At 34.4% G+C, this 12,589-nt stretch overlaps 3 protein-coding genes across 5 annotated transcripts; all 3 read left to right on the top strand.

Moving 5' to 3' along the window:
- Window positions 1–585: 585 nt before the first annotated feature.
- On the top strand, window positions 586–2,636 carry LOC110225936 (F-box/FBD/LRR-repeat protein At5g56420-like). 3 transcript variants are annotated; one of them, XM_021016335.1, is made up of 5 exons: window positions 586–709; window positions 884–1,877; window positions 1,972–2,106; window positions 2,191–2,217; window positions 2,297–2,636. In XM_021016335.1, the coding sequence occupies exons 2-5, from the start codon at window positions 1,011–1,013 to the stop codon at window positions 2,306–2,308; spliced, it is 1,041 nt and encodes a 346-aa protein (XP_020871994.1). In that variant the 5' UTR covers window positions 586–709; window positions 884–1,010; the 3' UTR covers window positions 2,309–2,636. The 3 variants fall into 3 exon arrangements, with proteins under 3 accessions (XP_020871994.1, XP_020871993.1, XP_020871992.1); XM_021016334.1 differs by having other exon boundaries at window positions 2,005–2,106; window positions 2,191–2,636; XM_021016333.1 differs by having other exon boundaries at window positions 587–709; window positions 2,191–2,636.
- A 1,639-nt stretch (window positions 2,637–4,275) lies between these two features.
- On the top strand, window positions 4,276–6,024 carry LOC9300557 (putative F-box/FBD/LRR-repeat protein At5g56810). The gene is made up of 3 exons (XM_002864435.2): window positions 4,276–5,305; window positions 5,395–5,532; window positions 5,617–6,024. The coding sequence occupies exons 1-3, from the start codon at window positions 4,442–4,444 to the stop codon at window positions 5,899–5,901; spliced, it is 1,287 nt and encodes a 428-aa protein (XP_002864481.1). The 5' UTR covers window positions 4,276–4,441; the 3' UTR covers window positions 5,902–6,024.
- Window positions 6,025–7,002: 978 nt separating this feature from the next.
- On the top strand, window positions 7,003–8,881 carry LOC9300558 (putative FBD-associated F-box protein At5g56820). Its single transcript, XM_002864436.2, has 3 exons — window positions 7,003–7,976; window positions 8,069–8,203; window positions 8,297–8,881. The coding sequence occupies exons 1-3, from the start codon at window positions 7,113–7,115 to the stop codon at window positions 8,612–8,614; spliced, it is 1,317 nt and encodes a 438-aa protein (XP_002864482.2). The 5' UTR covers window positions 7,003–7,112; the 3' UTR covers window positions 8,615–8,881.
- The last annotated feature ends 3,708 nt before the right edge of the window (window positions 8,882–12,589 follow it).

Genomic DNA, 12,589 nt, shown 5'->3' on the forward strand with positions numbered 1-12,589 from the left:
TAATTTTGACATTTTTATGATACAGATAAACATAGTTCTCTAAATCGATTTAAATTGGATTCATAATTGAATTTAGAATTTGGGTTCATAATTGAATTTGAAACACAAATCGTATTTTGTTGCTGGTGAAGCAAATCAGAGTCCAAAGATGAAGGAAGAAGGAAGAAGGAAGAAAAGAGGAAGTGTTTTTATAAAAATAAATAATAATAATTTATTTATTTTTTTACCAAAAAAATAATTCATATTTAATTTTGAAATCTGGTTTTCTTTGGTTATAATTGGGTTTAGTTTCTTAAAAAATCGATTAAATAAATAGTAAACCGATAAAACCAAGTCTTGTGGGTTTATAGATCTAGAACTATTACTTAGAGGAGATTTAGATATTGAATTTTTGTTTCAGGGAGAAATAGATATAGAACTGCTTTTTCGGGGATAAGTAGCTCACGGTTATAGTTTGGGCTCTATCTGTTATGATGTGATACTTCTCGTGGGGAAATATACCGTTTTCCCAAATAAAATAAAAGTAAAAAAAGTATATAATTTCACTGACCCATAAGACCCAATTCTCCACTTTATCGTTAGTTTAAGACATTGGAGCACTGGCAAAAAAAAAAAAAAAAAAGACATTGGAGCAAACTAATTTAGAATTTAGGGTTTATCTCAGTTCTCAAATGATGAAGCGGTGAGAGGAGAAGTTACATTTACACTGGTATGTCTCTGTTTCAACTTTTAAACTTTTACCTTCTCCGATTCTATAGATTATCACTCTTCTTCTTCAGTTGCTACTTATTTTTTTCCTCAATCCCTGAAAGAATTGATTTTGCTTGAGAAACCGATACCCTTTTGAGATTTTACAATCCTTTCGTATTCATCTTGCTTCCAGGTTAAAATCAGGTGGTAAAGTCTTCATCTTTTCTTCTTTGAGTTCGAGATTACGGTATTGACAAGTGAAAGGTTGTAAAAAGAAACTTAAGCTTTGGGGGAGTTCTTTGTGCTTGTAATTACAACATATGGACAGGATAAGTCAATTGTCTGATGATTTGCTCATCAAGATACTGTCATTAGTCGAAACAAGAGATGCCGTGGCCATGAGCATTTTGTCTAAACGATGGAAGTCTCTTTGGACATTGGTGCCAAGACTTATCTTTGGTGATTACCCAGAGGAGAGGGAAGATGAGGATGAGACTCCAAAGACTAATGAGAATCATTGCATAAATTTGTCACAGTTTGTTTATGGGACTTTGTTATTGCATAAGGCGCCTGTTCTAGAATGTTTTCATCTCAACCGTGCTTCGGGATGTAGCGCTTCCGAGATTGATTTATGGGTTAGAATTGCAGTTGATCGTTTCGTGCGTGATCTGACGATAGGTTTTTGTTATGAATATGGGCTTATAAGGTTGCCGAGTAGGCTATTTAGATGTGAAACACTCGAGACTTTGGAACTCAAAAAGGTGATTTTTTTGGAAGTTCCTTCTCAGATTAGCTTTCAATCCCTCAAGACGTTGCGCCTTTTGTTTGTGAAGTATGCAGATGAAGAATCTTTCGTTAGGCTTGTATCAAATTCCCCTGTTCTTGAAGATTTGGTTGTAGAAACTTGTCACGATGACAGTGTGGCGACTTTTACTATTAATGTGCCTTCCCTTGAGAGTTTTTCCATTAGGAATACATTGCAAGACTTGGAAACTGAGAATGATTTGTTTGTGGTACATTACCATTGTTTGAAGCAGTTCACCATTGTGGACTACTTTGGTCAACTTAACTTGATAGGTAATATGCCTAAACTTGTTGAGGCAAATCTCTTATCTGTGTCCTGCCAAGCCAAGGTTCTACAGTCTTTTACCCGTGTCAAACGTCTTTCTCTATGCTTACCTATAGAGGTAATTTTCTTGCTCTCTTTCGATCTTTCTTGGTAACGAAAAATTCTGAAACTTTTGCTTGCCTTCTTTTTTGCATGTGTTGTGTTACATGCAGTATCCTTATCCTACTGGCACCGTTTTATCTCAGCTTGTGAGTTTGGAGCTATGTTTATGTGAAAGTGACTGGACGAATATCCTTACGAGTGCGCTCCAACATTCCCCTAAACTACAAGTTCTCAAGCTTGCGATGGTACTTTCTTCTATAACCCAAATTTTATCAATCATGTTTGGTTTCCAGTTTAAAAGTCTAATGCACTTTTACCATTGATTGCAGAACCATTTGATGTGCGAGGATCATAAGGTTTGTTGGATTCAGCCGAATAGTGTTCCCGAATGTTTGTTGTACCATCTCAAAACCTTAGAGTGGAGGGACTATGCAGGAACAGAAGTAGAGAAAGAAGTGGCGGTTTATATTTTGAAGAACGCGAGGAGACTAGAGACTGCAACTATTTACCCTGACTCGGATAAGTTGGTGCAGAAACATCAGATGTTTGAAGAATTGGAAATTGCTTCAAGGAAATCAAGAGCATGTGAGCTTACAATGTGGTTATCTCTTTACCAAAGATTTAAAAGCTGTTAGACTTTGGATTTTTATCAGAAGCTTCTTATATAGTTGCTCTGTATCTTGGACACTTATTGGCTTTTGTCTGGATTATTGATCATGGTTCAAAAGTTCAAACAGAGCCTTTTATTGTTCTGCCAATATATTCAAATTTGTCATATCTTTGTTAAAAAATTATAAATTAGTATATTTTAAATTCCGGATACAAAAAGTAGAGAGTCCTTTAAATTAAACCCTAAGTCACGTTCATACAAAAATATCTCAGTCTTTTTAGTATGTTTTTCTCTCTATATCAATATCATCTCTTGGCCATGAGTTTAATGGAAACGAACAAGATCAGTTCGTTACCAGATGACTTGCTCTTGAAGATAATCGTTTTCAAACTGACAAGTTTCTCAGATTGCTTATCTCAGTAGAATTTCTTTCAATACATTTATATGCTTCAATGGTAAAAACTAAAAACCCTTCTCGTTCTTGTTTTATTTGGAAGTTGGCATTTATATGCTTTCGGTAACTATATGATTTATTGTGTCGTGCAGGTTCCGCTTCTTGCGGATAGAATTTCTCATCGACTTCTTCGTTTGAAACTACATATGTACAACAAAATTCCGTGTAATCTGCTTCTGCATTTTCTCAAACATTCCCCTAAACTACAAGTTCTCAAGCTTCACAAGGTATTGAAAAATGTTGCACTTTCCCTTCTTAGTAATCTGTTTCAAGAGCTTAAAATGCCTTTTATGTTTCTCAGAAACGTTTGAGTCATACCCGAGAGATCGAGGATCAACCACCTTCAGTCTCTGCACCGAGCTCAGTCCCTGAATGTTTGTCCTTCCATCTTGAAACTCTTCAATGGAGAGGCTATGAAGGAACAGAGGAAGAGAAAGAAGTCGCGGTTTACATTCTGCAAAACGCTCGTCATTTAAAAACCGCTTCGATCTATATATATTCAGAAGGTCCTCGAGGTGGAGAGAATGATCTGATGACGATTAAGGAGTTGAAATCTATCTCTAAGGCTTCAACTTCATGTCAGCTTGTAATTCGACTCGACAACTTTTCCTAGAAAATTTGTTGTTTTTTTTTTCTTAGCAAGAAAAAGAAAATTTGTTTTAGCTCTCACTGAAAACTAAAGTTTGATTTGAATCTGAAGGTGCAATGTCAGTTTGTAACATTTCCACTTTTAAGATGATTTTTGTCATTTGTCCGATTTTTTTTCAAAAAGATTTGATGGAATCTATCTAATGTTCTGATCATTGAATTATTTGGTTTTGGATTGCAGGCGTCTTATATAGTTATGGTTTTACTTTTTTCACAAGGTCCATAGTAAAGATATCAACTTGTCTCTATATCTGGAACTGGAAGTTTCTGATTTTTAAAGTTATGCCTTTTGATTTTCTAGATGATTCTTCTTGGGTTTTCTTACTCTGTATTGTTCCGTATTTGACATCGGTTCTGAGAAGATATTTGTCGGAGATGCCTTGCGATTTAAGTCTCTCATGCATTGGGATAGTTAGGGCATCTTCAGGTTAACCAAAGATAAAAAAATGTTGAAGGTTGAAACTTTACAGAGATTAATTGAATGTAAATCTCTGTCAGAAAACAGATCTCTTTTTTTCAACAAAAATAAAATAAAAATGGAAACAAATCTGTAGTTTTTAACACAAAGCAAAGAGAAGTAATTAAGATGAGATCTTTCCACTAATTTTCTTATTCTACCATTATCAAAAATTGGTGTCATATTTTTTTGCCAATATATTTAAAAATGATGAAATTACAAATGAAGAAAGAAATATTCCTTCTAATAAATTGAAACTTATCTTTATGAAAAAAAAAAAGAATAAAACCATTAACAAAAACCAGGGTTTCATATCTCTTCTCCTTCTAATCCAATGAGTAGCCTATTCCTCTACTCTTCAGCCAAAAATTAGGGTTTTTATATTCCTCCTTCAGATCTAACGATTTAGCGATGGAAGAGGTTACATATCCTGATAGGATCAGCCAGTTACCTAACGATTTGCTTTTTCGAATACTCTCATCAATCCCGGTAAGCGATGCAATGTCCACAAGTTTATTGTCTAAACGATGGAAATCTGTGTGGAAGATGTTGCCAAGGCTTGTATACAATGAAAACCTTTGTCCCAATATTGGTTCTCTTGGATTTGACCAATTTTGTGGCAGATCCTTGTCCTTACATGAAGCTCCACTTCTCAAAACCCTAAATCTCAAACTTAGGAACCAATCTGATTCTTTAGATTCTCTCATATTTCCAAACATACGTTCCACACTCCTTGAGATGTCAATCAAATCTACTGATTATCCTTGTTATTACAGTACTATCAGTTTCCCAAACAACCTTGATGTCTTCCAAACATTAGTTGTCTTGAAACTCCAAGGCAATATTACTCTTGATGTTGTTGATTCTCCGGTTTGTTTCCAGTCTTTGAAGAGTTTGTACCTCAAATGTGTGAATTTCAAGAATGAAGAATCTTTTTCCAAACTTTTATCAGCCTGTCCTGTTCTTGAAGACCTCTTCCTCCAAAGACTTTGCAGTGTCGGCCGTTTTTTGTTCACCATATCAGTCCCTTCTCTACAGAGATTAACCTACAATAAAGAACAATGCTATTATTCTAACGATGAAGCCATACTCGAGATTACTGCTCCTTCTTTGAAGTACTTAAATATCTTCGATCGCGTAGGTGTTTTCAGTTTTATTGAAGATATGGATAAGTTGGTGGAGGCAAGTGTTAAAGTTAATCTGTCAAAGAATGAGAAGCTTTCTAAAGCTCTTACTTCGGTTGAGCATCTTTCGCTAGATTTATATCCTTCAATGGTAACAACATCTTTCTTCTCTCGCAAGTTTGGTTTTTGTTTTTCTTTGAAGATAACATTTGCTTTTTAACTTTGTTTTCTCGCTTGCAGGTTTTTCACCTTAATGATAGATTCATCTCCAAGCAACTTCTTCATCTGGAATTAGACATTTACGACAACTTTCGGTCAAATCTACTTCTGAGTTTTTTGAAAGATTTACCTAAGCTACAATCTCTCAAGCTCAACCACGTAAACTCTCACAACATCCCCTTCATAGTAATCTGTTTTTAGAGCTTTGAATTGATCTAATACAATGCCTTTTATGTTTCTCAGACACATCCCAACTATACTGTCGAGGATCAACCGTCTTCAGTCTCTGGACCGAGCTCTGTTCCTGAATGCTTGAGCTTCCATCTCGAGACTTTTCAATGGATAGGCTACGCAGGAACAATTGAAGAGACAGAAGCTGCGGTTTACGTTCTGAAAAACGCTCGTTGTTTGAAGAATGCTACAATATCTCTGCATTCAAGGGGCACAGAGAATGATCTGATGATGATTAAGGAGTTGGAATCTATGTCTAAAGCTTCAAACATGTGTCAGCTTTTAGTTAAATTTTAGAACTCTCTCCTAGTAATGGGTCACATCTTGATCTTGTATTATTTCAACTTTAGCAAGAGATAATTTTATTATTCGAATCTGAATTTGCATTAGATTATTAAACTTTTCTCTCTTGGTAAAAAACTAAAAAATTTCATTAGCGTTTGACTTTCCTTAACTCTGGAACAGAGGAGTTTCTGTTCTTTGTTTAATTGCTACATATGAAGGTTAGAAAGTAAAACAATGAATTATCTGTTATTGATCTAAATAAACATCGGAAGATTATTACATCATTGACGTGACTGGCCAATTCTTGTGGATCTTCTTCTTTCATCACCGTCGCCTTGTTTTCTTTCTTATTTGAATGTGATATATGATTAGCCGATGAAGACATGATTATCAAGCCAAAGAAAATAATAGCTACAAGAATTGAGTTTTTTTGAGCCATTGCAGAGAAAAAAATATATACTTTGAGAGTTTAGAGTTACTTTTTCTTGTGAACTTGTATTTACAATGATCTCAAATAAGGTTTATTTATAGTAGAGTCTGAGGTAGAACGAATTCTTGATTTTAGGAGTAAATGTCTGCAAAATTATGAAGTATTTTGAACTTTTGGTGTCTACATTATACAATAATTAAAATTTAAAAACTTGTTTTAGGCATAGATTAAGCTCTACTTTACTTATTTCATTCTCTCCCATCATGAAATTATGCAATTTTGGATCTTGTGAATAATTAAGATTCATCTAATGGTCATCAAATCCCTCGCAAATAGCAAAATCGTATTGCATGGTTTAAGCTTTATAATTAATATGAAGAAATTATGTTGTAATTTGCATGATGTCATAGTGGTGATATCATTGCTAAACTTACCAAAAATGGTATTTTCTAGGAGGTGGTAACACTAACAGTAAATTCAAAACTCTTTGATTACACACGCATAAAGAAAAAGAAATTATTCAGAGAAACAGAGTCGGTGGAACAGAGGAATTATGCATTCCTATGTGAGTAACATAATATTAAGATGGAACATAATGTATATTTAAAAAAAAAATGTATATTTTACTTTTTCCTTTTTTTTTCTGAAACTTCATTAAAGATTAACAAAATAGTAATTAAAATATCTATAAAGTATATATATTAATGTTAACTAGCATATCTTATTATATATATAAGAGTGGAAGATTAAAAGAATACAACAACTAGGGTTTAACTTCTCTAACGATTGAGCGATGAATGCTCCAAGATTGGGAAGTGAAGAGTTTTCATATTCGGATAGGATTAGTGACTTACCTGATGATTTGCTTTTACGAATACTCTCATTCATTCCTACAAGCGATGCCATCTCCACAAGCTTATTATCTAAACGATGGAAGTTTGTGTGGAAGATGATGCCAACACTTGATCTTGATGAAGACTCTTGTCGCAATCTTGGCTCCCTTAGATTTGACGAAGTTTGTTGCAGCTTCTTGCCATCACATGAAGCTCGGGTTCTTACGAGTTTGAATCTCAAACTTATGAAAAAATCTAATGATATAGACCGTCTGTTATCAAATATTCAATCTATTCTTCATGAGCTCACAATCACTTCTTATAGTTGGAGTCGTATCAGCTTCCCAAGGAATCTTAATGTCTGCCAGACACTTGTCGTGATGAAACTCCAAGACAAGGTTCTTGTGGATGTTTTTTCCCCGCCGGTTTGTTTCCGGTCCTTGAAAACTTTGCACCTCACACGCGTGAAATACTCTTGCCAAGAATCTTTCAGAAGACTTTTATCAGTTTGTCCTGTTCTTGAAGATCTATATCTCTTCATAGATAGAGTTCGCTATGAATGTCTTCCTTCGTTCACCATATTTGTCCCTTCCTTACAGAGATTATCTATATGTGAAGAGTCATATAGCAGGACGTTATTTGAAATAAGTGTTCCTTCTTTGATATACTTAAAAATCGCGGCTCGCTATGGTTGGTTTAAGTTTTTTGAGGATATGCCTAAGTTAGTTGAGGCACATGTTGAAGTAAATCCATATGAAATTAATAACCTTCTGAGGTGTCTCACTTCTGTTGAACGTCTTTCGATTGAATTTTTCTCTTCAATGGTAAATCTTAGTTTTTATCTTTCTTCTCGCAATCCTTTTATTTCTCTTTGGCTCTCTTTGAAGATATGTATTTTCTTTTTACCGGCATGCAGGATATAGTTCTTACCGATAGAATCTTCCACCGGCTTCTTTATCTTGAGCTGCATATGCACAACGGACTTCAGGAGAATCAAATTCTGAGTTTGCTCAAACATTCCCCTAATCTACAAGCTCTCAAGCTCAACGAGGTAAATCAAAATGTCGTCGCGGTTTTACATTAGCTTAAATAGTTTTCATTTGTATGTTCTTTACCTAACTCAGATGCCTTAATGTTTCCACAGAAACCTTCGTGTTCTGTCAGGGATCAACCGAGATTTGTTCCTAAACCGAATTCTGTTCCTGAGTGCTTGACCTTCCATCTTGAAACTCTTGAGTGGCGAGGCTATGCAGGAAGACCGGAAGATAAAGAAATTGCTGTGTACATTTTGGGAAACGCTCTTCGTCTAAACACGGCTAAGATCTCTCGATATTTCTCCTCCAGCCGCTTCCGTCCCCGCCACCACCAGAAGAAGGATCGAAAAATCGTGAAGGAGTTAAAATCTTTATCTAAGGCTTCAACTTCATGTCAGCTTGTAATTCAACGCCAGTATTATCCATAGAATGTTTGTTTCAACTCTCAAAAATTGTTACTTTTGATGTGAACTTAAATATTCAATGTAGTTAACATGAATGTAAATCATAATTAAGTTGAAAGTGTTAGTATAAGTCTATTGAAATTTTATTTAACTCTGCATCTGAAACAGAGGAATCTCTGTGACGACAAGAAAAAAAACATAGAAGTTGTTAACTTGATACATGTGTTTGTAATAGTAGCCGACTACCTTGCTAGTCAAGTTTTGTTAGTTTTAGCCTTTTAGTATATGTGAATCCAAGAAAATCAATATAAATAATAAAGAGAAAGTGCAACAAAAAAAAATCATAAAAGTGATAATTATTGGGATATCTTTATATTTTGTTTTCATTGGGATAAATTTTAAAATAAAGTGATAATTATTGGGATATATAACGAGAAGAGGTCAAACGAGATTGACAATAAAACAATCCGATTTATTTTATATTATAAAACTAAAATATAATCCATCCAAACAAAGCAATCAAATAAATATCAACAGTTATATTTTCTTTATTACTTTAATAATTTTCTTAAATACGTAAACCAATCAAAACAAAATATATTTTTGTGTGTAGATATTATCAGGATTAGGATAAATCTTCACATATATTTAGAGTTATCTTGTATCTTCTTTTATTAGGAATGTGTATAATCGAGCCATGTATATATACAATGGTAATCTCTTCACAATAATATAAGACATAATCCTTCTAGATAATTTTGATTCACGTGATACTAGTTACCCTGTGAGAGATCATTGTTCTCGTTGAACTACGTAAGTATTATTATGGGATCGATGGTTCTTGTTCCTGTGTTTGATGGAAATAATTATGAGAATTGGAGTCTCCAAATGAAAACACTTTTCAAAATTTATGATCTATGGGATGTTGTGGAGACTGGTACTCAACAAGAACCGTTGCAGGTACCTTCACCGTCTTATGTATTCGAAGGAGTAAGTTATGATGCATCGTCATCCGCTGCGGCCGCTGAAAACTATTCAATCTTGTGGAAACAATGGATGGAATGGAAAGATGTGAACGCGCTTTCCATTATCCAAAGTGGATTAAGCATTGAGGTTTTTTCATGGATAGCTTATGCTACATCATCAAAAGAAGCATGGGACCTTTTAATGGTGAGATCGGTAGGTGGTCCTATATTTCAAGCTAGAAAGCTAGTTGATCTGAAGAAAGAGTACAACAACATGACAATGAGCGATGCGGAAACGATTCATGAATTTACTGAAAAACTATTGGAGCTTGTGTTTCGTATGAAGTCTTGCGGGTGGAAGGTCGAAGATAAAGTATTGGTGAAGAAGATTCTTTCCTCTTTGCCTCCAAGATTCGATAAAGTCTTAGTGGAGGTTGCAGAAAAACTTTCTATTAGTGTCCTTATCGATTGCTTGCTTGTTCATGAATACAATATGAGACCTGATCAAGAGTCTTTTGAAGAATCGGTCATTGAGAGTATTAATGTGGAAGAAAGTTTTCAAGGAGAAGCTGAAATATTATACTCTTTGAATGAGATTACTCAATGCCAAGTGGCGATGATGGAGAGACAAAGAGAAGTGTTTTCGTTGGTGCAACAGAATCAAAAGATGCTAATGCAGATGCAGAAACAAATGATGACGTTAATGCAGCAGCAAGATCAGATGTTAGTACACTCCCAGTCTTATGAGAATCAGGAGGATGAGATGACAAAAGTGATCGAATCTATGAAGAAACATAACTTGAAGAAAAAGTAGTTGTTATGAGAAGATGACTTGTTTTTGTTTGGTTTTGGTTTTGGTTTTGGTTCTGGTTTTGGTTTCTGGTTTTGGTTTCTGGTGCTTTGTTTAGTTTTCTTGAAACTGATTAATTCATCTATAAAATTATTCTTTGCATAAATTGTGGACTTCAATTTTTGGTAATTGTGAGACGTCTTACACAAAACAGAGACTTATATTTTTGTCTCCTCTTAGAACAGAGAAAAACAGAGTAGCTAGTATCGGTTTCGTACCGACACAAACTCAAGATTGTATCTCCGGTTATTGCTGTTGCAACACAGATCTTTTAAGTTCTTGACATTCTCCAATTATAGCGCCATTGTTTACTAGAAATCTTAGTTTTGCTTGTTAAAACGAAAAATTAAAAACAAATTGAATATATTTTTGGGGCTTGGTCTCTTCTGATCTTGTTGAAATTTGATCCCTTTTTGAAGATTTTCATGAAATTGAAAAATTTGGCTTTTTAGGGTTTAGGGTTTGTTTCTTTTGTGAAGAGAAGGTGTGTGTAATTTTTTACTTCATCTTCATTTGTCTCTTCTAAATTGAGATTTCTAACGGAGGGATCACGAGCTAATTCAGAAACAGCCAGAACAAGAAAGAACCATATAGATATGGAGGCTCAAATTAATGCAGTCATGCAGATGCAACTGGTGTTTCTGGTGTTTAATGGGGATGACTATGAGATTGTCAAACTGAAGACGTATTCATGTCCCGTGATATGTGGGAGAGGGAAAACTTGGATCAGCCTATGGAAGAAGAATTAGTTAAGAGACATAAAGATGTTTTAGATGCTTCAATGTCGGTTAAAAAACATGATCTGTTTCCGGATAGCAAGAGATACTTCGTCGAAGCATGCATGGGAACTTTTTGAAGGCATAATTTGGAGAAACTGAAAGATTCTGAATCTGAAAAAGGGTTCTCTTTGGATGATGTATGAGAATGTTATAACGTAAGAAGAAAGTGTTAATGAGTTTATTGGGAAAGTGATGGAGCTTGAACCAGTTAAAGTTCTTTTGAAGCAACATTCCTGATGATAAAATCATATTTAAGATTTTTCAGAAGTTTCCCTTACGGTTTTTTTTTTTTTTTTTTTTTTTTTGATAAAAGGCTTTCTAAAGTTTCCCTTAAGGTTTCATGAGTCTCTATCAATCATTCGCTCGTCAAGTGACCTTACAAGCATTGAGGTTGTTGAGATCTTGTGGGCAGACAAATAGAAGCTTAGGTTTAAAAGTGATGAAGAAGTTTCCGGGAGCAAAAAATGGTGCGAGTTTTGCAAGAAGAATGGTCACAAAACCTCGGAATGCTTTTTTGAAAAAAACAGGTAAGGTAGACGAGAGAGGGAGAGTTTTATCGATGTTTTCCAGCGAAAGAACTAGCAAGAAATCAACAAAATTGTTTGAATTAGTTTAAAAAGTATGTACAAAAAAATTTGATTTAGAGACCGACCACAAGAATGTGTTGTGTGCTGTTATTGTGGATGAAGTGCATTTGCATAATGTTCTAATTTGATAGTTTTTTTTCCTCGAAAATATTTTGATATTGTGAGCAACATCTTTAGATTATTTGTAGTAAATCTTTTAAAAAAATTTTGACCTACCTCACTAAAAACAAACTTCATTGGACCAGAATTGAGTATCCATATTATATATGTTGGTAGGATCAAATCAACAATAATATATTATTTATGTGATGAAATATGAAACCCCACATCATTGTCCTCATATGAATCAACATTAATGTAGATTATTAATGTTGAATCTTAAAAATGAATCCCAGTCGCATAAATTATCTTTATGTATGTAGAAGAAGACAGAATCAACATAAATAGATTATCATAGTACATCAACATGACTAGCCCATCATAACATATTATTATATGTATGTGCCTATGTGGGATAGAATCAACAGGATCCCCATTAAGTATTCAAATTAGAAATGATCGTATAATACGACTCTAAAGTTATATAACTTTAATTTATATGATGAGTACCCCATTATATATTCATACTATATATATATATATATATATATATATTGTTTTATATGATCAAAAATATGAATCCTCATCATTGCTTGCTCTTCATTCCGAACTTAGCAATATAGGGCCTGACTAGTTTAAACGCAGCGGTTGCGGTTGCGGTTGCGGTTGCGGGAGTTTACGGAAACGAGCGGTTACGGTTTCAAGCGTTACCAAGCGTT

Source organism: Arabidopsis lyrata (assembly GCF_000004255.2).
Source record: "Arabidopsis lyrata subsp. lyrata unplaced genomic scaffold ARALYscaffold_8, whole genome shotgun sequence".
NCBI lineage: Eukaryota > Viridiplantae > Streptophyta > Magnoliopsida > Brassicales > Brassicaceae > Arabidopsis > Arabidopsis lyrata.